The sequence below is a fragment of the Salmo salar genome, chromosome ssa17 (assembly GCF_905237065.1).
Source record: "Salmo salar chromosome ssa17, Ssal_v3.1, whole genome shotgun sequence".
NCBI classification, from domain to species: domain Eukaryota; kingdom Metazoa; phylum Chordata; class Actinopteri; order Salmoniformes; family Salmonidae; genus Salmo; species Salmo salar.
In genome coordinates this window covers 17,899,672-17,926,273 of record NC_059458.1, presented here as the reverse complement: position 1 = coordinate 17,926,273, position 26,602 = coordinate 17,899,672, and the positions used below count along the sequence as shown (strand labels likewise).

General features: G+C 43.3%; 1 protein-coding gene across 3 annotated transcripts; it reads right to left on the bottom strand.

The window, feature by feature from the left end:
• Positions 1–632: 632 nt before the first annotated feature.
• On the bottom strand, positions 633–26,204 carry LOC106575308 (collagen alpha-1(XXVIII) chain). Of its 3 annotated transcripts, none has more exons than XM_014151765.2 (36): positions 25,885–26,204; positions 25,572–25,741; positions 24,027–24,601; positions 21,162–21,182; positions 20,972–21,031; positions 20,169–20,222; positions 20,036–20,080; positions 19,829–19,855; positions 19,694–19,738; positions 19,150–19,194; positions 18,905–18,958; positions 13,244–13,312; positions 13,075–13,143; positions 12,841–12,909; positions 10,588–10,656; positions 9,089–9,157; positions 8,912–8,980; positions 8,735–8,803; positions 8,552–8,623; positions 8,369–8,437; positions 8,165–8,236; positions 7,996–8,064; positions 7,817–7,885; positions 7,598–7,666; positions 7,445–7,513; positions 7,248–7,316; positions 6,400–6,468; positions 6,224–6,292; positions 6,055–6,135; positions 5,888–5,923; positions 5,760–5,796; positions 5,077–5,634; positions 4,281–4,534; positions 2,318–2,561; positions 1,813–2,004; positions 633–1,713 (listed from the first exon to the last, which is right to left on the bottom strand). In XM_014151765.2, the coding sequence occupies exons 2-36, from the start codon at positions 25,720–25,722 to the stop codon at positions 1,709–1,711; spliced, it is 3,663 nt and encodes a 1,220-aa protein (XP_014007240.2). In that variant the 5' UTR covers positions 25,723–25,741; positions 25,885–26,204; the 3' UTR covers positions 633–1,708. The 3 variants fall into 3 exon arrangements, with proteins under 3 accessions (XP_014007240.2, XP_014007239.2, XP_014007241.2); XM_014151764.2 differs by having other exon boundaries at positions 25,889–26,204; XM_014151766.2 differs by lacking the exon at positions 25,572–25,741 and having other exon boundaries at positions 25,889–26,204.
• Between the last annotated feature and the right edge of the window lie 398 nt (positions 26,205–26,602).

Below are 26,602 nucleotides of genomic sequence, written 5' to 3'. Positions count from 1 at the left end.
AAGTGTGATCCCTGTCAAACTTGATTGAATTTGCAACATGTGCACATATTATATTGTTCAAGTTCTATAGGCATTATCAAGTGAGCTACCACTGGAACAGCTGGGGGTCCCTGAGGAGAGAATTGAGAACCACTGACGGATTCAGTCAACTGTTCACAATTGACACAAGGCCATTAGTGAGTCTTTCACAAGACACTGCACTGGCCATAGACATATACAATATTTAATAGCATAACAGAACAGATTTCATAAACTGGAATGACACACTCACTCAGAAAGAGCTGTGAGCAAACCGCGCCCCGAGATATTCTAATGAGCCGGCGCACCTACATTTTAATTATCACTAAAAAGAGCAAAGAACCCTTTTGTGAACTGTAAAGAACCATTGAAGAGCTCAAAGGGTTATTTGAGTCATTATGGTTCCACATAGAACCATCACCTTTCCCAAAGAACCCTTGATGAACCCTCGTTTCTGGTGTGTATCAGGCAAGGCAACTTTTCACCAGTAGAGGACACCATACAACTATAGTATAATCCATGTGAACCAGTGTGAAATAAATGGCAACAACTATAATGTAGAAAACTGTACGATAATGTACTTGTATGATAAACATTGCAAATTCAGACAAACATAAAACAAAATCACATTTTTATTCATAAAAATCTTGGTTAAAAAAAACAACACATTCAAATGCACAAAACTATCCCTAGACATGAATGGTAGAGCACCGCTGTCATTTCCTAGCATGGTTTGTTGACAGCATACTGAGTTGATACAGGGTTGGTTCTTCTTGGATATAGTATCAGTTGCTCATAGTTTCTGTAAACGTGTTAATACTGGGTCACAAGCGGGATGAATAGCATTATTGCAGGAACACGTGGCACCAATGTTGTTATTCCTCAGTTTGAACAAAGCAGATATTACAATTACATTAGCAATATAAAATCAGTGATCAGAATAAAAGACTTATGACGTGAGATATATACAATACATACTGATGATATCGAAAAAAATCTACAGACCATTCTGATTTGGCACTGGAAGCAAGTATGTATTAATTAATCAGTGAATCAGTGTCTAATACGGCAAGTGGTATTTTCTACTATTTCATGACTACATTCCTGAGTGAGATTGACTGAATTGTGTGTTTAAATGATGTTATATGATGAGCTATCCATTCATTTTGAATGAAAGTGGTTAAGTTAAAGGCCCAGTGCAGTTAAAAACGTGTTTTATATATATGTTTCCACACTATAAGGATGAAAAATGACTGTGAAATTGTGAAATTTCAGCCTGTTTTGGTCGGTTGGAGTTTTGGCCTTCCATGGTGACATCACCAGGCGGTAAATTAGTTAATAGACCAATACGAAAGAGAGTTCCGAACCACAGTAAGGTACTTAATTGTTACCCAGAAATGATTTGATATTGAGATAAAGGTCCAATGCAGCCGTTTTTAAGGAAACATTATACAGAGATTGGCGGTAAAATTAAAGTTCAAATCAGTCACTGGAATTAGTTTAGGAATATTTATAATAAGTGCGTAGAGTTTTAGGTCAAGGGTAGGAGAGAGGAACTAGGGAGTGTCAAAGGAGCATTCAATAGGTACAACATAGTGTCATGACTTGACCTCCTTCCATTGTGAAGTACACGGTGCCATGGAACATCAGTTTAAAGACTGAATTGAGCGAGACAACGACAGATGTCTTCTCAGCCTGTTGTGAAGAAACCACATGACAACATTCACACAAAACCCATACTTGATAAATATTCAACCGAAACCAAAGATAATTGAAAGATGAGCTATACAATACCGGCTCGTTCTTGCACACATGTCCTCTTGCACTCCTCCTCTGTGTTGAAGCGGTTCTGGTTCCCCTCACAGGCTCCGTACCAGAACTGGGCGCATGCATTGGCCTGCTTGTCGTAGTACCAGCGCATTTTGTAATCCCGACATGGGCCCTGGTCTAGGACCAGAGCACAGCGAGGGTCCAGAGGCACAAACTCTGACCGGGCAGAACACAGAAAGAAGATTGTTAGTGAAGGCCCACTAAATAAATAGACGTATATCAGGATGTAGGGGCCACGGCACACTAGTATACTGATTCTGTTCATTGCCAGATATAGCTAAAGCATCAACAAAATTAGGGTCCATTTCAGTTGGAATCATTCAGTAATTGATTTCGACAGGCGTTGTAGTAATCTGAACGGCTCATATGAATAAATCCTTTAGTTTACTGAACAGCCACAGGGTAGACTGTCATGACTACATAGATATAGCACAACTCCCAGCTGTTGTTGGCAGTGGGTCCAACATACCTTTGGGAAGTTTGGGTCGTGGTGCAGGCACTAACTGGACAGAGCCTGAGGACCCTGAGGATGAAGATGACGTTCCTGATGACGTTCCTGATGATGATGAGGAAGAGGACCCTCTTGTATTTGAAGATGAGGATTCCCTGGAGGAGGAGGACGTGTTGCGGTTCAACGTGGGAACGTCCCCACGACCAGTCCCCCAATCTGGGGTGTAAATACCTCCATCCTGGCCTCCCTTACGCTGTCCTGTCTGGAGCCGGAGGAATAGAAAACACACAAGGAAAAATGTGAGGACCAACAAAGTCCTTATCCTATTGTCAATTAGTAACAAAACACAAATACACAGATTTAAAGCCTGAAACAAAGTAACAAGCCCAGTGTTACTATAGTGAGATAATGTACAGTAGACTAAGAGGAGACAGTGTTACTATAGTGAGATAATGTACAGTAGACTAAGAGGAGACAGTGTTACTATAGTGAGATAATGTACAGTAGACTAAGAGGAGACAGTGTTACTATAGTGAGATAATGTACAGTAGACTAAGACGAGACTGTTACTATAGTGAGTTAAACCTCGACGGTCGCCTAGGATAGGGGGCGCCACAGCGCATTTTGAAAAAAATTGGGCCCATTTTAAACGGCCTACTACTCAAACTCAGAAGCTAGGATATGCATATAATTAATACTTGTGGATAGAAAACACCCTAAAGTTTCTAAAACTGTTTGAATGGTGTCTGTGAGTATAACAGAACTCATATGGCAGTCAAAACCCCGAGACAGATCGAAACAGGAAGTGGAATTCTGAATTGCGGACTCAACTTCATCACGTTGCCTATTAATCACACCGTGAGCTATGGTTCATTGAGCACTTCCTATTGCTTCCACTAGATGTCCCCAGTCTTTACAAAGTGATTTGAGTCTCCTACTCTGAAAACTGACAGAATGACACGCTGTGGAACGTGGTCACACGGAGAGGGCCATCACCATTATGACGCCGGCGCCCCTGGCTACCCTCCCATTTCGAAACGTTTATAAAGACAATGCAATCGTCCCCCTTGAATCTTATTGGAGCTCTGGTTGAAAAAGGCCCTAAAGATTTATGTTATACAACGTTTGACATGTTTGAACGAACCTAAATAAGAAAAAAATGCATTTTGTTGAAAGAGTAGCCCCGCGCACATCGGAACTTTTGGTGCAGCCTTCAGAACGCGCTAACAACAACAAGCTAATGGAACATAAAGGATGAACTTTTTCTAACTAAAATACATTTGTTGTGGACCTGGGATTCCTGGAAGTGCCTAAGGATGAAGATAATCAAAGGTAAGGGATTATTGACAATAGTATACAAGACTAGATTTGATATGCGATTGTTCCAAGATGGCGCTGACCTGTATTGCTAGCCTATTGTTCTGAGTATCGCATCCCCTTTTATCGCAAAGTGTGATTACCCAGTAAAGTTATTTTTAAATCTGGCATTACAGGTGCTTTCAAGAGATATTCATCTATAAATCTTAGAATGACAATATTACATTTTAAAAACGTTTTCGAATAGTAATTTAGTAAATTGTAGCGCTGTTGAAAAAAATATATATTAAATTTTGTTATGCTAATGGCGATAGGATTTTTCGCTGGATGTCCGTCCCGCCGCACAGGGGATAATGTACAGTAGGCTAAGAGGAGACAGTGTTACTATAGTGAGATAATATACAGTAGACTAAGAGGAGACAGTGTTACTATAGTGAGATAATGTACAGTAGACTAAGAGGAGACAGTGTTACTATAGTGAGATAATGTACAGTAGACTAAGAGGAGACAGTGTTACTATAGTGAGATAATGTACAGTAGACTAAGAGGAGACAGTGTTTTCATTAGTTCAATGGAGCATGCAAGTCAGGTCAACTATACATTGACAGTAGGTTGTTTTCTGGCTAGTGCCTCTGCTAAATGTCTGTTAATGTGCTGTAAAGACCTGTACTGTGGCGGTGCCAAGGTTGATAGGCTGTGTTAGGTCTACCCTGCCACCCTGACTTTGAGTGCCGGTAGTGGTGACTGTTCGCCTCCCATTGTTGAAGTCCTCCTGGTTGGTGGTCCCATAGCCATTGCCATAGTTCCCATTGCCATAGTTCCCGTTCTTCCCGTTCCTATATCCATTGGTGACACGGTTGTATATCAGATCACCGTTCTCGTCTTCACAGAACTTGCTGACGAGCTTGGACTCCAGAGCTGAGAGAGAGCGACAGAGTAACAGGATGTTGTGATGACTGGGAACAGGCGATGAATCGCATTGTACCGGTATTAGCCTTGGAGACTTGAACTTAATGCAGTTAACTTGGTACATTAGGTATATTTACAGATTACACCGTATAATAACAGTAGACCTGCTGCTAACGTAGGGGCAGGAGTTTTTCTTCACTATGTCAGCTGACCAGGAACAACTCTAGAGGACAAATATACCAGGGCCATTCAACATTCAGCTAACATTGTAATAACCTAAAGCGTCATTTGACACCACCTACAGATGAAACACTATGGTGTCTTAAAGGAGGCCGGGGTAAGGCCAAAATGTCAAATATTTCTCATTTATGCTTTTAGATAGAAATGTCAAATATATGTCAACAATCCTTCCTGCAAAGGACTATTCTATGGACTATATTGAGTGATAATCCCAAAAATCATGGTCTTTTTTGTTTGGGTTTCGTGAGGAATCACCAACACGATAAACCAAAACCAACTGAATGTAACACCAACTTGGCATTTTGCCTTACCTGGCAGCGTGTTGAAGTCATCAATGAGGTACATGTGTTCACTATCAGGGTCTGACGCGATCAGGTTGAGCTCCCTCAGGAACTCGGACTGCGTAGGGTCCGACGTATTCACGATCCCCAATGCGTACATCTCGATGTTGGCTGCATGCGCCTCCCGCACCGCAATATCCAGCTTCACCGACTCCCGCTTATCCGTCTGTCCGTCAGTAATAACTATAGCCACTTTACTGACCCCCTTGCGAGAGCTGTAGAAGGCATCCTGGGTGGCCTTGCGGATGGCGGTGCCTGTGTGGGTGCCCTCACCTATATAAGGGATATTTCGTATGGCCTGTTTGACATCCTGCTTGGTCATGTAGCGCGCCAGGTTGAACTCTAGCTTGACCTCCAGGCTGTAGAGGACCAGGCCGATGCGGGTGGCGTTGCGGCCCACCGTCACGCGGTCCACCAGGGCCGCCACAAAGTCCTTGATGATCTCAAAGTTCTCCGGCCCAACGCTCTCCGAGCTGTCAATGACGAACACCAGCTCCATGGGCCGCTCCTTGCATTTGATTCCGCAACCTGGAAACAACGCAGAGATATACGATTCGGACGTAGAAAGGATGTTTTCCAATGCACTCTCAACAAATGTTGAAATCAATGTTAAATTATACTACACAAGCACAACAAATAAATGTTTTATTTACCACAAATCTCCTTGATCATTTTAATGATGTCTTCTCTCTGTGGGTCAAAATCCGGATTGACATGGTGACTAAATGGAATAAAAAAGACTAATGTGAACTCAAAAGACGGCTAAAGACTGACAACTTACTGTGAGGCCCATGTCGCCTTTGAATCCTGGTCTGCCCTAAAAGGAAGCAGTAAAACATTGGTCTGATCAGTTTCTACTCTGATTGCAGTTAATTGTTTATTACAGCATGTATCCCTGTTATCAAATGACTCGCCCTGATTATAAAAGCGACCCATGACACGACTCACTGATTGGCCAGGAACTCCAGGGTCACCCAAATCACCTTTGACCCCCTTCAGGCCCCTCTCCCCTCCAGAGCCACGGTCACCCTGTCATAGAGCCAGATAACACAGGGTCAAAGGTCACAAAAGTTCAAATACACTGCCATATGCTTCAAACCACTGTGTCTGTCGTCACCTTGGCCCCTGGGAATCCTTCCCCTGGTGGCCCCCGAGGGCCCGTCACGCCCTGAGACCCTGCCTCGCCCTGAAAGGGTCCACAAAATACAGAGAAGATTTGTCATGCTCAACTCAACATTTTAAAGAAACAAGAAAATTTTTATTTGCTTGCTTAGTTCGAATTACTAGACCTACCTTCGGGCCCTGAATACCCTGCCCAGGGGGCCCCGTTGGCCCTGGTGGGCCCTGTCGTCCAATGCCACCCTAGAAATTAGCAGAAGTTATAACCATATGTACAATAGCAATTAAAAAGTGTCAGCACAACACAACGCAGCCCAACCACACTGCACTATTGTGTCAAACCTAGCTAGTCATGCAAAATAAGCTAAGCCAAGGGACAAACCCTTCACTTTTCACTTAACAAACCTAGACTTAAAAAGTAACCTGATTTCACAGGGCAGCCGTTTCACGAGCAGGTAACTTCACAGCTTGAGTGTCTCTGGCTTTACTGTTCATAGTCTGACACATATAAGCAAGCTTACTGTAGGAGACCAGACCTACTGATGTGACGGACAGGGCTACCTCAACCCTCAGGTCTGCCCGCTCCCTAGGGCTTCTGGGGCTATAGGAGATGAAAAGCCTGAAGAGAAAGCTGGATGTAATATTATAAGCTAGACTGCAGGCTCTGGGTATTGTGTTGGTTATAGGCACCCTGGCCCCAATGGTTCTCATTAGACCCTTATGTTGGGATATAATCACATGTTCTTGGAAGTGTGTGAAAATGATATATGTCCTGTAAGAATGAAACGCTGATTATGGCAGCCTTTGAATACAAGGTCCCTGGGGATAGGTGTTCACACGTACAAGGTGGATCTGAAATGTGGAGTCTGCCAGCATGAGGTAATACTAGTATCGATCACCATGACTCAGTGGGTTTATGATGGCGCTGAACAAGGCTAAATCGGTTTTGAATCAGAGCTGGGATCGATTCTTTGCCAACTGTTTAGCAGGTTAGCTTCTTCATGTCAGACTACAATACATACCGGTAGACCTTGTAGCCCCTCGCCGGGGGGGCCTGCTAAACCTGGCAAGCCCCTGAAGCCAATATCACCCTAGGCGGGAGAAAACACACAGATATCATGATGTCTTCTGCTAATTGAGGTCTTCTGTTCACCCAGGGCTGTTGTCACTATCCAAAATAACCCAGATCTGACACCCTCGCACGGAACCATATCTTTACCTTTGGTCCAGGGATGCCCAGCCCCTCCAGGCCTGGTTCACCAGGAAGCCCCGGTAGACCAGGAGTTCCCTACAAACCACAGGTAAACACTGGGGTCAACACTGGTACAACTCATGCATTAGCAACACATGAATAAGCAGCAGTGTTGCTCACCGTAGGGCCAGGATAACCATCGCCTTTGGGCCCAAATGGACCAGACGGACCAGGACCTCCACGATCACCCTAAAAGTTTATGTGATTCAATAAAAGTACATCAAGATTCAAGTCAATAAATATCAGTACATCAATGAACTACGCTGATTATTCCGATAAATAAGTAAATCCTATGAATTATTCCCTATTATTCTAGTAGTGTGGCATAATGTGTCTCACCTTAGGACCAGGCAGCCCGTAGCCTGTCTCCCCTAATGGTCCAGATGGACCAGGTGGGCCAAGATCGCCCTGAGACAGAGTTATAATATGGTTAAGAGACAGTTATAACATGGTTATGATATGGCAAAAACCTCATCTACATGGTGAATTGTAGGCATTTTGGGACAGAGGGCTGTTACCTTAGGTCCTATGATGCCCCGCCCTGGAAGTCCTGGCATACCCAGTCGACCTGGTGTCCCAGGCTCCCCCTAGAAGAGGTCAGAGGTTAGAAGTCAAAGATCGCAGTGTGACCACATTACACTACAGTACAGAGTGTTGACTGATGATAAATGAGGACTATGTCCTCACCTTTGCCCCAGAGGGCCCAGCGATTCCAGGAGGCCCACCCAAGCCCCGAATGCCCCTCTGGCCCTGGTCTCCCTATGAGGAGAGACATCATTCATCAAAGAAACAGCACAAAAAAACAACCTCAGAATACCACAGCTGTCCAGATTAATGAAGATGAAAATCTTGAAGCAGCGATGTGAGGAGAAAACCTGGGAATCTTCTTACCTTCTCACCCTGAGTACCAATCCCCGCAGCTCCCTCTGGCCCCCTCAGACCACCAACACCTGGTTCACCCTATATAGACAAACACAAACAGGCACACAAGCAAAGAATATGAATCCAATGGTCAAATTCAAAGAGGTACAGTATCAACCTATGGTGCCGGAGAGATGGCGGAAGATGAAATACCTTCTGTCCTGGGGCCCCATCCTCTCCTGGGAGGCCAGGAAAACCAGCCAATCCTGACGCTCCTGGCTCACCCTGAAGAGAGATCGCTGGTTGTCTGTCTCACATCGCATTGACTACATATCCAAATGTAACACCACACCGAGGACAAACTACACATTGCGTTTCCATGGGAGGAGGACTCACCTTAGCCCCAGGTTCGCCAGCCCCTCTCTCTCCTGTTGAACCAAGCTCCCCTGGTAAGCCCTGGTCACCCTGTGGATGAGAGGAGCACCCATACACAGTCATTAGCGATTGCCTAAACATGCCATAACCACAATTGATCCAAAAGTAAAGTCAAGGAAGAAGCATTCAAACACAAACCTTGGGCCCTGGATATCCATCTCCTTGTGGACCCCTGCCCCCTGGTGGCCCCCGAGGCCCTTCTATACCCTGGTAGGACAGGAAGCACAAGGTAGTCACATTAGGACAGTAATCCATAAACTATGTATGGGTGATACTTGGTGAAACCTGTAATAATGAATAGGTGGGCCTACGTACCTTCTCCCCCTGAATGCCCAGCCCTGGCAGGCCGATAGGCCCTGGAAAACCTGGAGGGCCAAAGCCACCCTAAGGGTCACAAAGAGAGTCGTTGTTGGCATCATAGCTATAATTACACCAACACAAGCTTGTGGATGCGTTACAGGAAAAGTAAATGAAATAAATATACAAAAAGTACATATACATACATATATATTGGTTTGGATATTCACCCTTTCATTAACTGTTAAATGAAGGGAAAGTAGTCAACATAACACAAATACTGTGCTAAAAATCCTCCTGCTAGTCACCTTGCTATTAAATATTGAGAATGTTCACGCAATTGACTATTTGGATAGGCAATAAAGTAAACCAACTCCAGATCCAATGACCCAGTAATACATGCATGTCTCATCTATAATCTATAAAATGCCAGCTTGACTCACTTTATAGTGTCAACAGAGCTGTTATAAAGTTACATGGCGTAAACACAGAATGTTAGCTAACTGCATTCTTGCTGAAGGATTGCCCTCATTATATGATGAAAGCACTGCCAATATCCCAAGGATGAATTTCACCACAAGGCTAAACTTGCCAAGACTAATCAGGCCAAGAACAAACACCATTTTAAGGTCAATTAACGTTTAAATCTGTGAGAATGATCATCAGCTACCGGAATTCTATCGGTGTTTGCTTCATTCATAATGGTATAATTAAGCAATAAGGCCCAATGGGGTGTTGTATATGGCCAATATACCACGGCTAAGGACTGTTCTTTGCACGACGCAACGCGGAGTGCCTGGACACAGCCCTTAGCCATGGTATATTGGCCATATATCACAAACCCCCGAGGTGCCTTATTTCTATTATAAACTGTTTACCAACATAATTACAGCAACAAAAATAACTGTTTTGTCATACCCGTGGTATATGGTCTGATATATCACGGCTGTCAGTCAATCAGCATTGAGGGCTCGAACCACCCAATTTATAAACATCATCAATTCATATCACATAATCAGTGTGGGACCGTGATTCTATTTCTGACAGTACACACGTTGTTCAGGTAGAATGAGGCTGCATCTCAATAGTGTTAAGTAGCTTAATCTCCTTGTCTCCTCCCCTTTATCTGAAAACACAGACTAGGTGAAAGCAAAAGACAGGAACCCTTCTGAACCAGGGCTTTCCGTCCACCTGTCCAGACCTTTAAAACCAGTTACAATGAAAACAAAGAGACGAGGGGAGGAGGCCGCTTTAGACAATTGAGATGCACCCTTTAAATCAGCCTTTACTTCACCCATGAACTTTCTCACAGCACAGCATCCAGGCCTTGACCCCTGTGTGATTCATCACCACACAGATTCAATAGGGGCCTCATATCTAACCTCAGTCTGAATGAGACCTAGACACCAGTGCTTCTGCCGACTCCTTAACCAAGGCTCTTTATGTGTTCCTGAGGTACACTGCGTGTTTGTGTGAAGGCCATTCACCCAGATTTAGTTTTACAGTCTACACTGTACCTTGTCTCCTTTGATTCCAGCGCCGGGCTGTCCTCTGGGCCCCCTCGGCCCCTCCAGGCCCCGGTCCCCCTGTGGAGGGACAAGCACAGCTTTTTACAATTCTCTTCAACTCTTCAGTCTCTCTCACTCTCTCTCTCACCAGAGAGAGATAAACTCACACCAGCCATACAGTGAAGGCAGAATCCCAATTTGAGATCTGTGCCCATAACTCAGACTTTCATCTACTGATGTCAATGAGAGATTTAGATTTCAGATTAGGAATCTGCCCTAAGAAAGATAACAGCAACACAGACAGTTATTCCTTCATGGGAAAACAATCATGATCCCGCTAACCAACAACCACAAGGCTGATAAGAACAATGGAGCGTTATGAAAACGTTAAGGTGAGTTTTTCCTTCCGTCTTGGCAAAAGGTTCAAGCATTCCGTTGTAATTTGTGTTTACGTCTATCTATGTCCCACGCCGAGGATGGGTTCGCAAGGTGACAACAGACGTCCGTTTACTGTGTCTGTTCCTGCGTGAGAGACAGGAAGTCTAAACAGGAACGTGAAAGGGGTTCTGGAAACTTCTTCAGATATCTTCCCAGCCTTGCATGCATCCACTCTGGACCTCCAAGGAACGTTCCAGGGAGACCACACGGTCGAGGCGGGTTCTGACAGATATTGAGATGCTGGAGGACATGTTTAGTGTTACTCTCATTTTTCCAGAGAAGGGCTTTGGCACCGAGCGTGAGTAGATCAGCACTGGTGGAGATGGAAACCACAGCGACCACCTGAATGTCGTTGAATGTTCTTTGTACTTAATTACTGCAGGAGTCAGGCTCCGACTTGAAATGATAGAAGACTAAAATAAATAAACGTTGTGAAGGGCTTTATACAATAATCAAATTTGAAGCAGAGAGAGTGAGAGAGAGATGTGTGTAAAACATGTCCATTACCTCAGAGGTTACCTCAGGTCTGGGGAGAATACACTCTGCAGCTATAGCATTAGCAATACCTAAGGACAAACCAGCAACATACCTGCAACGGAGCTTAGATATAATGCACGCATTAATCCCCCATAATCCTCAATTTCTTCACCCCGGCAGGTGTTGATGACAAGGGTAGCAGTAAAAATCTTTTCAGCTCTCGTGAATCTGGAACTTGTCAGAACTTGTGACTAGCAACAGAGCGCTGCTGCTCATAACCAGAGCCGTGTGTCTGGGGTCAGCCTCAATGCAGGAAAGTAAAAGCCTTGAGGCCATCTCTAACGGTAGACGCTTCTAGATGACTGGTGGAAACTCACACCGTCACTCTCTCCGGTGTAAACTACCAGATAAATATCTCTAATGATAGGATCTTTGTGTGGACTGAGGTTTCAATGAAATATTGCAATACAAGGATGTGTCTCTTCAGTCAGTTGACTAGACTATTATGAGTCGAAGTTGCAACTTCGCCAAACAGAGATTACATTTGGCACGATGCTACTTAGGTGCGTTCCCAAAACGTAATCATGCGTTGTTTACCCAGACCATTCAGGAATGATCAAAACAATTGTTGATCTGTGTTACCTCACCTGCCACTAGAAGAATAATGTTTTCCTTGTCGCGAAGTAGGCAATATATATATCTATATAAAACGGTCATTACCGTAACACAGCTCTCTCTCTAAAGGAATGGCATGTTTGCATTGTTGCATTTACAACCATTCTTTTACAAGTCGCAACAAGGGCGTAGGCTACAGTATAAGATAATATCTTTAAAGGCAAAACACTCACTGCAATTCAAATAGCGTAGCCGTATCCTGGTAACACTTGAGTTCAGAGGATATGTTGGAGCAGGGAGAAAGAGAGGGGTCTGGTTTGGGCAGATGTAGCCCATGTGTGCCTGAGCAACCCAGTGAAAAGCAGATGGTGTCATTCCTTCCTTCTGGTCTCAGTTGAATGACTCACTCCTTTCATGTTCTACAGGGATTCTGGATAGCTTCTGGGTGTTTCCCAGCCCAGGGGCTGTATGGGTTCACCTGACGTCCATTTGAACTCTGAACTTCGCCTACCTGCATGCTGGAAGTTACTCCGTAGTAGAACAAGAAGACGAAATCACTGATCGATAGATCCATTGTGTGGACACTGTGATACCAAATAGAGGTGTAGTTCAAATGGACTTTTACGGCGCTGTGTCTTCTCCTGCAACCATCATCCATGTGATGTTGCTGGTTTTACAGCCACAGATCTGGAGCCCAGACCGGGACACATCTCTGCAGACGCTCAGTCATACCTTTGGCCCGGCGAAGCCTTCTCCTATAGGACCCTTCTCTCCTTGGATGCCCTGTGGCCCTTGAGGCCCCTGTGAAACACAAACAAAATCAACCAATGGTGAACAGACTTGAATAACCATAGACTCCATACACTCCATACACAACACCCATTTCACTGAGTCATTTAAGAGTATTCATAAATGCATGCGTACGTTGCGGTCAAATATGCGTACATTGTGGTCGTGCTAACTCACCGGTAGTCCAGGTTCCCCTAAGCCAGGTGGTCCTGGAGGCCCCAGTCGCCCCTGGAACCCCACATCACCCTGCAGAGAGAGTGGAACACCCGCGAGGTGAGATACAACAGGTGGTTGGGGGAAAATGTAATTACCTCATTTTTCAAACAATGGGGTGATGGAGTGATACCTTGGGTCCAGGAAGTCCAATCCCAGTTTCTCCTTGGATTCCAGGTGGCCCAGAAAGTCCCCGCTCACCCTATAAAACACACACAAGTAACCATGCAGGAACAGACACACACACACACACTTCAGTATACAGGAAATTCATATCGAAAAGTGTTTGGCACAACAACAATTCATAACTCTGTGTCTCTCCCTCCTTCTCCTCCACCATGGGCCAACAAGAGCAGAACTCTTTGAATGAGGTGACATAATTTCCTTTGAATTCCTCTTATCTCTAACCTCACACCATCTCCATGACTAACCCAGCCATTACCTCACCACATAAACCAATACACACACACACACACACACTGACCTCAAACCTTAACTTTTTTCCCCTCACATCTTCCATCAATCAAATTCTACTGGTGGTTCAGGCTAGCACTAGGTGTTCTGAAACTCCTGGGGAATTCCCTCATAGTCAAATCACTATTGTTAAAAGCCATTATTCAAACACAGTGCCCTCAGTAATTATTGGGACAATGAATAATTTTTTTCTCTTATGGCTCTATGCTCCAAAAGTTTGGATTTGAAATCAAACAATGACTGAGGTTAAAGTGCAGACTGTCAACTTTAATTTGAAGGTATTTTCATCCATATCGGGTGAATTGTTTAGAATTTACAGCACTTTTTTGTACATAGTCCCCCCATGAGAAAGTTAGACACACAAATATCATACCCCCCAAAAATGCTAACCTTCCCTGTTATTGTTATGGTGAGAGGTTAGCATGTCTTGGTGGTATGATATAAAATGCGAACCTTCCCTGTTATTGTTATGGTGAGAGGTTAGCATGTCTTGGGGGTATGATATAAAATGCTAACCTTCCCTGTTATTGTTATGGTGAGAGGTTAGCATGTCTTGGGGGTAGGATATTTGTGCGTCATTCTCACTCATCATTATTGATGATTCACTCAGGATGATCCGCAATCATGGTAGCATCCGTATTAATGTATAAGTGTTTAGAAACATATTCTATTCTTAATTACAATAAAAGTGACTCCAAAATTACACAATAGATTATTTAGCATTCATTTTTTGGGGGCTCAAAATAATCTGAAACACAACCAAAACAGAGAGCAAATGCATTCAACAAATGTGTAGAGTTACAAGCTTGATGTAGTCATTGTGTGCTATGAATATGGGACCATATACTTAACATTTTACTACTTTAATACACATAAGTGAAATGGGGGGGACTATGTACTTAAAGTGCCGTCATTTCGAAACGGTTCACCCAATATGGGTGAAAATACCCTAAATTTAAAGCTGACAGTCTGCACTTCAACTTCATAATCATTGTTTGATTTCAAATCCAAACTTTTGGAGTATAGAGCCAAAAGAAGAAACCATGCTTCACTGTTCCAATAATTATGTATGGCATTCTAATAGCAGTGCGAGAAGACGGATAGTCCACATACCGCACATTTTTTTCTGTTCTCTTTCCAACATGTCGTGCGAAGCTAAATGTCAGACATTAGTCTGCCATTCATTTGATCTTGGATGACAGTCAAACAATCAACATAAACATTCTTTCAAAACAATTAAGCCTTTGACTGTCTGACTGAGTGTGGGCATATGTCAGACTTGGCAGGAGTGTTTCTTGAGAGAAGTTTGAAAAACAAACTGACAAGATAATAACATGATTACAAATCCCTCAAAGGGTCTGTGGCGTTCGTGCAATGACTGATGATACTTAGCAAGTAATGTATCCGTTCAAAACATTAATGCACGCACACTTGGTCAATCGTCTGCCATCTGCTTTTGGGCCACACTTGAATATGTCTTTCTGTAGCTCTGGTCCAGGGCGTGACGTGCGGCTTGCTGAAGGCTCAGCATCGGCAAGCCGCACGGAACACCCTGGACCAGAGCTAGTCAGTCTACTCAGTGGGACTGATACCAGTGTAGTACTCGATACCGAGGTCTCGAGACCACATGTTAAGTATCTCGGTCTTGTCTCGGTGTTGGATACATGTGAACTCGGGCTTGACTCAGAGTAAAAAAAAAAACGGTGAATTATCAGCTTCCATTCAGTCAGCCATAAAACCACTTCAACGAGCCAGATACATACAGTCCTTTCTTGAGACATTCATATCTTAATAGCCTTTATATCTATTATAGACATGTTTGCACAGTCGCAAACCTATTGGACCCGGGCCAGTGTGTGACGGGTTGGTGATTCTGAAAGGACAGCAACCGTAATACCTGCCCACTCATGTAGGAGAGTGGATTTTTTGTAAAACACGAAGGGCCAGTGGTGTAGTGGAGGGTATATGCAGGTACTGTAAAAGCCGTATACCCACTTTTTTTCCAGTGGGCATTGCGTTTACTCACTTCTTAATCCCCACTGAGCGTACCAAAGTAGTGTAGTTAAAAAAAATTATAAATTATAAATATATATATATATATATATAAATATACACATACTACCGTTCAAAAGTTTGGGGTCACTTAGAAATGTCCTTGTTTTTAAAGAAAAGCTAAAAAAATTGTCCATTAAATAAATAACATCAAATTGATCAGAAATACAGTATAGACATTGTTAATGTTGTAAATGACTATTGTAGCTGGAAACGGTGGTATGTAAGGCCAGGTGGTATGTAATCATGTTTGCCAAGGGAAGCCAGGCTTCCCTAAATATTTGACAAATATAAACATTTAAATGATAAAAATCATGTGTCTTTCATCTCTCTCTGTATTTTCATAATTTTCAGTCAATTCACAAGTGGTTGAGTCTCACTGGAGAAATCATCCAAGCGAGGGAAACAGTGCCCCTCCGTCTCAGTATGTGTAGCTCATGTACCTGATTCTGTCTGGACCGAAAGAGTGTTACATGTTGCCGCCGTACCATTTGATTGATGCCAGCAAGCGTTTGTACTCCCAAAGGAGGCCAGTTTGGATTTGGCTTCAGACCAATCAAATCACTTCCTTTGCAATAGTCATTTTCAGAAAAACATGTCTGTTTCTGGTTGGCCTATGTTGATGTCCTGCAGAAGCTAGATTTCTAAATCGGCCCTTTGGCAAGCCATGGATGAAGATGGGGATTAGGACTTGTGGTTTTGAATGAATTGTCTGCACAGGCCAATGATTATGACGGTGATTCTGATCTAACCATAAATTAATATGTTGTTTCACAGGCCTGAGATGATTGAAGTTCAATATGTAGATTAGATGTAGCCTAGTAGGCTCACATTAACTAGCTAGCTAGAAAACTTAGCTGGTTCATTGTTGCCCATGCAAGGAGGTCAGGCTAGCAAATATTTTAGCTAGGTAGCATATGACAGCAAAAGCTAAAAATGTACTGTATGACAGAGCCATAGACCGTTTTGCCAACATGAAAGAGAGGAGGGTGGCATGGGTATTCCCTGTGGCTCAGTTGGTAGAGCATGGTGTTTGCAATGCCAGCATGGTGTGTGCAACGCCAGGGTTGTGGGTTTGATTCCCATGGGGGGCCAGTACAAAAAAAAAGAACAAAAAAAATGTATGAAATGTATGCATTCACTACTGTAAGTTGCTCTGGATAAGAGCGTCTGCTAAATGACTAAAATGTAAAAATGTATTCAACAAGTGTGAGTGCAAAAAAAATAAAATGCACGCAAACACACACAAATCAGAACCAGGGACAGCCACATGATATTTAGCAACATTGATTGGACTAAATTGCTTTTGGTATCTTTACATTTGTTTTCAGTATATTAATAAACTAAGCATATATAGGCTTGTTGATCTGATGGTGTTTAAATGTTTAAGTGTAAATGGTGCTGGAATAGCGGCGGCAGCGCTCCTGTGGTCTTTGTGCTGACCTGCGGTAACTCTGTGGTTCTAAATCACTAGCTGTTTAGTAAACTGTCCAAACATTAACTTGCTTGACCATGCTGCAGGTGATATAACTGTTTGTATGTAATATTAGCTTAGTGGACTTCACTGGACAGATGTTGCTCTCCGGTTTTGTGATGAAACAAACGTATGTGTGCAGCTGAATTTATGCCACCACTGTGTGACTTGTCTTTTTTGTTGTCACAACCTTATTGTATATCTTGGTGGCGCATGAATGAATGGGTTATAGAGCAAACAACGCAATTATCACAACATAGGTTGTAATTTGGCTTTTTTTACTGGCTTGGCTTGCTCAGTGATTTTTCCCACCCACCTCTACTGGCCAGGGCCATTGTTGTGGACTTAGAACATAGCATCTTAATATTTCTTCTATACAAAGAAATTATGTGATGTTGAGAGTGAAAATCTGAAAAACCTATAGGAAAACTCATTAAAAAACATAGGATTTTTCACACAGGGTGCCTTTCCTTCCCACTGTTCAGGAACTTAGTATACCCGCTTCTCCAGGCACCACTACACCACTGCATAGGGCCGATGTAAAGACAGCAGTCACACACAGCATGATGTTAAAGGATAAGCAGTCCATTAACTCAGACATAATAAACCAGTGGGTCCCAATCATAAGCATACAAAAACACAACCATTAAGCATTTCCCAATCAAAATTACTTCCCATTGCAAAAACATTTAGCACACAGAGTAACTGGTAAACTAAAGTTAAAATGCAACAATGTTTCATACACACAAGTTATTTTCAAAGAGATTGCTAACTGCAATAAAAAAACAATTCCACTCACCAGATGATGATAACTTGAAACATAACTTCTTGTTGAAAAGGGGGAAGCTAACAAATTAGCAACAACATCCTCTTCGTTAACACCTGCTGCTGCAAACTAGCCTACAACAAAAGCTAGCTAGACCATGGGAAAACTACAGCTCGCTATCGCAGAGTGACCTCTTGGCCTTCGAGAAGGCAGAAGTTTCCAGAAGCTTTTGAAAAAAACGGTCCCACACATTAAGTCAAAATGTGATTGGTTGATTCCACTGTCATTCCAAAATGTTGCCAAAATACAGTTGAATGGCAGATGCCTTCTATCTCGCTTCTGATGGCCTAGCCAATGGCTGACTTGGTTAGCTAGATTGATCTCCCCAGAGACCAGCAAAATAAAATTCCTTATTGGATGTTTTCTTTTCACTTCAGTGTTAACCCTTTCCTTTCCAACAAAAACTGAAGAGATTAAATCAGAACATCATTGAAAATAATATTATAATTATATAATTATAATAATTATTTTATAAATCCTTAGCCCATCTTTGAAGTTATAGAAGGCATATTTTTCCCCACTGTAATAAGTTGTAGAGTGGCTCTATTTTTCCTCAGCATGCATTTTTCCACTATTCTGAATTGTCTAAAGAATCCATATGTTGTTCTGAAATATGAACACAGAAACACTTTCATTATGGTGGTGATCTTCTGGTCTCGGTCTGGACTTGGTGTCAAATCTGATCCAAACCAGATTCCATACACCCAGACAGAACTGATGTTGTCCAGCCAATAAACTATGATCTAGTTTTCCGTATGGATTTGAGATAGAAGGTCACCTTTGATCAATGGGTTGAAACTAAGGAGTGGGGGAAATTCTGGCACGTAAGACAGACCAGTCAGTCAGTCAGTTACAAAGTAGTTGCTTTCTCTTCCATCCTATGGGCAGATGTGGTTCATCTAACTAATGGCTTTCTGTGAATGACACTGTTAATGAAAAGGTATTGGGTTTTATTGAGTAAAACTCACTTTTTTCCCCATGAGACCCTCAGGCCCGATATCGCCATTTGGACCAGCTAACCCCTGTGAGAAAACAGAATAAAGTAGTCTACAAATGGACAGGTATAGAAACACAATTGCGTTTTAAACTTAGAGGACAGCTTGAAGGACATTTTTTACTTAGATAGTAAACTGGGTCTGTCAGTGACTAACCATTGCTTGTGACAGTCTTAACAAAGATGGCCGACACAAAGGATTCTAGAACAGAGGCTTACCTGTAGCCCTCTGTTTCCCCTGGTGCCAACTGGCCCCTCAGGCCCCTGGAGAAGGAAGGGGTCAGTCAGTTCATGTAAAAACATGACAAACAAACATAGGAGGCACAGTCAACACATAGTAGTATGGGTTTCACACTGTCTGCATTCATCAGTGCAACATCATAGCCCAGACAAACAAAAACTAGCCAGCAACACAAAAGGTTGGCTAAAGTATAAACAGACTGGTATGTACTGACACTAAATCTAAACACATAAAATACCATTAAACAAAAATACACTGCAGTTTGACACAATGGTCCCTTAGGTCAGGGGTGTCAAACTCATTTAGTTCACTGTTTAATATATTTTTTTTAATTACTCAAACCACCCAAGGGTGGGATTGGACCCCGTCGCGGGCTGGATCCAGCCCGCATGCCATATGTTTGACACCCCTGCCTTAGGTCCTTGGTAGGGGTGCGATTGGGATGGGGGCAGGGGAGTTGTAACTTAATTTGACTAAATAAAAAACATTTGATGACAAAAACAAAAGAAAAAGACACTGTACCCTGTCTCCTTTGATTCCAGGCGTGCCACATTCTCCTCTCTCCCCCTACAAGGAAAATGAGGTAATTACATTGTGTCATATTTACCAAATACTAGGACACCCAGAGGGATATTGATCTGGAGATTCATACTCTACCTGCTCTCCTTTGTAGCCCGGCTTGCCCTGAGTAGAAACAACACAATCTTGATTAGCGAGGAGACAGTGATCTAAACATTGTCACAGACCGCAAAACAGAATCTTTTATAGTTAGCAATGCTGAGTTGTTGAAGTCTGTGTCAATAGCTGTGTACATTCATCTAATAATATAACAGCAGGTGTTTTGGGTTTGCCCTCTGTACTGACCTCTTCCCCATCTCGACCAGGAAGTCCACTGAGCCCGCTCTCACCCTGCAAGAAAAAGAGAATTAAGGTTTTGAAAACAGAATGACAGGCATATTGAAAGAAGACACACACAGGTAAAGCAAATCACCAATACCTTCGATCCTTTAACACCTGGGTTCCCATCATCTCCAGAATTCCCCTTCTTGCCCTGTGGAGGGAAGGGAAATCACATCAGCACGGTATGGAGAGAAACATCTCATTTGTGGTGTGTGTGTGTGTACTCCTCAACAGCATCTGATCAGTGTGTGGCAGCTGCTTCTGGTTTGAGAAACTGCTCTTTTGGGCTGTTGAAGGATAATAGCGGCGATTACTGTGTACAGGCCCTAATCCTAAAGTACATCAAAGTACATCCAGTGGGGCTTCCTGGTTTTGACCCTCTAGATTATGATACTCTACAATGTCTGGTCACCAAGGGAACAGTCTACAGTAGTAATTGTCAGTTAGGTGAAACGACTACAATTACCTATTTACTGGTGAGGATATCGTGACTGCCATTGTCTCCAAAAATACGAATGCATCCTTATTAGATATCCTGGAAACGTACATTTTTATGTAACCTACAACAGCAGAATTCTGAAGATTTTCCCAAGCCAATATCTGTACCAGTTTGCTGATCATAAAGTGAAGTAGGAATGTTAAGCATTTGCTACACTTTCACTGCTTCAGGGAAGCAGATATGAATCGCCTCTAACCACACAAATCACTAAAGCCTACCAAAGCCCCTCAATTATCTCACGTGTAAGCACCAAGGCAGGCTTCGTGTGTTGGTACTGTACAGTCCATCAAATTGGAAGTAATCGTCCATTACAGGATGTTCAGTTCAAAGGGGGCTGTGATCTCAATGTATTGATGTGGAGGGGAGCTTGAGGGTGATGTTGGTCATGTTCAGACACTTACCTGGAGGCCAATGGGTCCCCTCTCTCCCTTGTCACACGCACACTTCAGGTCCAGAGGACACTTCAACCACAGAGACACAACATAGGGGGTCAGACAGGAGTTCAGACTCCTAAAGAGGAGAGTTCATTGACTAATGTGTGAAAAGGCTGCAGTATATCAAGATTAGTAGGTCTAGATAACTGGGACTTACCCCCTCATCAGCCAACTCTGTCTGTGAAATGAGAAAAACAAATCATTGGTCAAAATTTAGTCCACTTCATATTTATTCTACACATATCTCATGGCGAGAAAGTGATTGTTGAACAAAGTCAGGACATTCCTCTACCCACATGGCACAGACATACGTCTAGTTTTGATTTAAGTTTGGTTGAGATTGTCACGGATTCCCCCGGTACTGCTGCTCATTCTGTGCAGGTCTACGTCACCGGCCTCTAGGCGTCACTGAACTGTCTCATTACGCACACCTGATTCCAACTCCCCCCTGATTAGTGATTGTATATATGTGCACTCTGTTCACCATTGTCTTGTGGGTTATTGTTCCCCTGTCCATTGGTCTTGTGAGTACCTGTGCTTTGTAGTTTTGGCTTTCGTGCTGCGTGTATTGTGTACTTGTTATTATGGGTCTCGTCCCGTGTATTGTTGTGCACTTGTTATTACGGGTATTGTTATGTGTATTGTTATTACGGGTCTTGTCCCGTGTATTTATTAGAGGTTTTACCTTGCTCTTTTGTTTGGGTTACATCCCAGTGTTTTATATACGTGTTTGTTTTGGGCTTCGTCCCCGTACCTTTTCATGGCATGTTGTCTTTTGGGTGGAGTATTAAACCCCCCCTATTACGAATTCCTTCACCTGTCTCCAATCATTAATACTATGTGACAGATGTCAACTAGTGTGAATTCAATGTTAAATCAACAAAGAAATGTCATTGGATTTAGGTTAAAAGTTGGGTGTAAAAAATACATTTCCCTCACGTTGATGACTTTTAAAAAATCCAATCAGTTTTCCATGCTAATTCAACGTCATCACATTGAATTGTACTGTTGAAATGATGTGGAAACAACTTTGATACAACCAGTTTTTGCCCAGTGGTTCCTTTCCCTAGTTTTGGCCACAAACGGATTGCTAATGTTTGCTTATGTTTATTCATGTTGCTTGCGATTTCAATCAAATCCCTACTGCTAGACATCTCTCATATTGTTATACAGAAGATTAAACACGAGTAGCCTAGCTTTAACATTTAACAACGTTTCTTAGAGTTTAAAGTTACATTGCATCACCGATGTGTAGGCTACACCAACGCGGATTGTTTGTAGACTGGTTATTTAAATGTTGATTGCGGAAATACCTGTTTAGGTGCATTTTGGATTATCCCAGTGATATGGGGTTGGGCATTTAACCTGTTTAAAGTTGCTCATTTCAGGAAAGTTTAGGCTGGAGTGCTAAGTTTTCCCAGGGCTCTCTAAACTCACCTGTGGGACTAGTTTGACTAGTTCTTAGTCCATCTCAACCTCTGCCTCCATCTCACTGTACAAGTCTACTACAACCTCCAGCACCTGATCCTGTCAGCTGAAGGCCTAATCCCCCAAAAACTGGTACAAAAATTCTCCTGTTGCCCAAAACTTGTTATTGCTTTTTCTGTCTGGACATGAAAGCCAGCCACATTCGTTATGGTGGGAGAATGGTTGAAATTCCACAGAAACAAACACAAACCACATGCAATGGTCAATATAACGTCTCAGAGCAGCCAAAGTATATTTCCGCTTGCAGAGAAGCACCTGAAGCCGCCACAGAAGGTCTGTTTATTCTTACTGTGAGCGGATTGGAGCTGAGCCCGCCGGTGACAGAAGCATACAAGAGATAAAAGACAAGCTAATGGGACAGACAGTCTTATGACATACAGATGCTGCCTGAAACAGGATGAAAGCCTCTATGTGGACTGGGTGCTATTGGGTACCCGAATGCAACTCGAACCAGTCCATAAGGATCTAGCAGGAGAGCGTGTAGCTAATGTAAGTGCTGCTGGTTAATGTGGATTTGATGACCAGATTTTCTTGATCATGTTATGTCTAACACCTGCGTCAATAATTGGTTTAGAAGTCGAGTGGTGTGCGTGAGACTCGTGGAGCTACTCAGCCATGCATGATCTTGCTGAGCTTCCTTCCTACTGCACACAGCAGTTTTCCACAGAGTTTTAACATAGAACTAATTTTATAGTTAAACAGGTCCTGAACTCATATTGTGTCTCTAGACCTACTGTACTGTTTCATGCCCTAATTCTTGGAGAGACATCAATGGGTTAATTTCCCTTAATACTTCCTTAATACTTACAACTGAGGTTTCAGTTAAAAATGTGGTTAAAAAAGTTTGAAACACCAGAATGGTTTCCAACAAAATGCCTCAGGAACACCAGTCAGGGGACACAGTCAAAAATAGTGATGTCTGCATTTCCCCATGTCAAGTGAAGACTAAACAAGATGCTAGAGCGATAACAGTATGATCATAAAGGTACTGTCTGTGATGACAGAGGGGGCCAAATCACCAGGAACTATGACAACAACTTAGCAGGTGCAGTGAGTTGAAACCACACAGGACGCCCCCAAAAAGTATATCAATTATTCTCAGTCCTAAACTGAATGCTTAAACACTAAATATACATGAGCCCTTTCCAACCGGCAAAGAAAAGCATGCGAGTCTTGACATGAGGAAGCCTACATAATATTGTGTAATCCAAATATATTTGCATCCATTTCTTCTCAACACACTGTCAAGGCCCAGCTTGTTGTAAACATGGTAATATCCAAAGAGTGATGAGCAAACTATGGCCTGGTTTTGACAAAGCCTGATTTGTCCTTCTGATGGTGGATGCTAATTCCCAAGAGGGAGGAGTCCACACAGATTTAAAATGCTCTACCTTCAGAAGTTATACAGCCAGGAGACACATGCAGAAAACTACAGAGACTTCTTCTCTAGACACCTAAAAAATGTGGACTGAATTTACATCTCAACAAACCACAACCTGAACCAGATGATGAAACGTGATGACATTGCACTTACGATCTCTTTGATGACCTTGTCCACGATGTCCCTGTCCTGAAGGTTATGTAGGTAGCGATTGGCTGGGGAGCTGGCCAGCTGGCGAAGCTGTGCCACGTTGGAGGTGTCATTGGCCGCGGGCGTGATGCCCACCATGAAGAACTTCACGCCCTGGTTTTTGGCGTCGGCCACGGCGGAGAAGATGTCTGGGTTCCTGGGGTGGGGGATGCCGTCCGTCAGCAGTATGGCCACCCTGACACTCCCTGGCTCTGACTCCTCCATGTAGATCTTGGTCAGGTTGGTGATGGCATAGGTGGTGTAGGTGCCGTGGCCGATGTATCTGATGGGCGCGATGCGAGCCTTGAAGTTAGCCACCCCCCTCCACTGCTTAAAGGTCTGCTCGATGATCACATGGCTGCTGAACTGCAGGAGGGCGGCTCGCGAGCTTAGAGCCCGGCCCGTCTGGAGCTTGACCCCCTGCAGGCGTTCAACCACATCTGTGGCGAACATCTTCTCCTGGGCGTGGTTGTCCTTGGCGCTCTCCGAGCTGTCCACCAGGAAGGCCAGCTCCAGGCCACAGCCCTCGTTCAAAAGGGCTAAGAACATGAAAAAAGGATTAACCAATTATTGATTTACCATGTACCGTGCACGTTACACAAGAGGTACTGCTAATTTGTCAGTCTTTAGTTGGCAGAGGGCAGAGCTGGGGTCAATCCCATTTCAAAGCAGGAGTTCCGATATGGTTAAAACTGGGTACTTTCTCATGTCCACCGCTAACACCAAAGAAGGTTCATTCATCCGTTCAGTCATCATGTACGTACCGGGTACAACATTAGCTAGCTACATTACATGGTTCACAGAGATGGGGTCACTACCATTTCAAAACAGGAGATCAGACCTGGTCAAACTAGGTACTTTCTCACATCCAGCTCAAGACCAACATTGGCCAGCAACTGACCACAACTCAGAAGGTTAAGTTCTGAGATACTGAACCTTAATGACTCCGAGAGAAGATTGAACCCAGAAAATGTCTGATATGATTTATTGATCAAGGTGGAAGTGAAGCTTGGAGGGGCGCCATGACTTGAACTGTGAACTGATGTTCTTGATTCCTGTCTGATATATAAAAGGCTCTAGTAGACACGACTCACGCGAGGCATCCTAACCTACAATATTTTTAAAGGAGCTAGGGCACAGATCCAATATAAACCGGGAATAAATCACATTTATGTTCAAAGAAACATGTCTGAGAGAATGTGCCCGGGGATACATAGCTCTTGTTCTGTTCAAGGAACAGAACAGTTGCCACTGAGATGGATGGGTTTCTAAACCTGCCTGTGAGATATAATCATTTTTTAAGTAGGTCCCATCTTCTGCCAAAGACTCTTTAAAATGAGATGATTGCAAGTTTTTCTTGTAGCCACACATTTTTTCAGTGATGGAAGCTTTACCTATGTATCTTCTGACGTGAAGATATCCTGCCAATTCTAGCCAACACTGTGTCTCAGAAAAGCTTTTCTGTGTCTCTCCTTTCAAACTAATAAGCACTTTTTTTTTTACTCTTACATTGGCCATTCTTGGGTATGACGTTGGTTGTCAGTAGTTTGTTCTTGCCTCTCCTGTCCACGATTCTTTTGTCATATGGGCTATAGTGATCTTGAGCCCAGAGACTGTGGAGTCTACAGAGCAGCAAGAACCAGTACAGAGAGGGGGACATCCCCACCTGTTCTCCTCCTCTGAGAGAGAGAGAGAGAGAGAGAGATTCATCTTGTGTTCAGGTAGAAACTCACATGAACATCTGCACACCAACACAGAGGTGCAAAAGTCCACCATTGACTGAAACCCATAACCTGTATCTTTAACTTGATCCTGCACATACTCACGATACAGTGCTGCAGGCTCAGGTCTCCAATATACTCCGCTCAGTACAGTGTTCAGGACAGGGTAAGGTGAACGTGAGCGAAAGAGAGAATCAGAGGGGAAAATGATGACTTTCAGGCGTTGTTCAGGTTAAGTTCCACTTAGACTCCGGATATTGTCCTGCTCCTGTGGTGGTGATGGTGTCCAGTCTGCAGGATGGGAGCTGGGCAGGTCAGGTAGGATGTCTGCAGTACAGCAGCAGTGAGGGGAGGGTCTGTGGAGGGCTGCGCTCTGGCTCACACTGGGTTCCCTGAGGTCTCTTTAGTTGCAGCCATCCTCACACAGACACAGTGAATAACAGTAGATGCAGGACCAGCCCATTTTCACTCACAGCCACTCCATGTTTGGAGAGGGGTGGGGCAGGGAGCTCTCGTGGGGCAGGGCTAAGCTGTGGGAGAGGGTGGGGGGGAAATGTTATTTTTATAAATAGGGGATGGGATGGCACATCTGGGCTGTAATAACAAAAATCATATATATATATATATATATCTTTTTTTTATGGGCCTTTGTCCATTCTTGTTTGTTGCCTTGTAACTGAGACTATTATCTACTGGTGAACGAGGGTAAATTCCCATTTCTGCCCCATATTCACCTGATGTCTCATTCTGGGAATAATGGCTTCCGGAAGCCTCACCCACAGAACAAAGCATAACTTTTTGGAAGGAGACTGGTATAGA

Excerpts from the sequence above, each read along its gene's own strand:
- LOC106575308 (XM_014151765.2), bottom strand. The coding sequence starts at position 25,722 with ATGTCCCCCTCTCTGTACTGGTTCTTGCTGCTCTGTAGACTCCACAGT. Across the intron at positions 8,804-8,911 it reads ATGGATATCCAGGGCCCAAG|GGTGACCAGGGCTTACCAGG; the intron begins GTTTGTGTTTGA and ends TCTCATCCACAG. Across the intron at positions 7,514-7,597 it reads ATGGTTATCCTGGCCCTACG|GGAACTCCTGGTCTACCGGG; the intron begins GTGAGCAACACT and ends TGTGGTTTGTAG.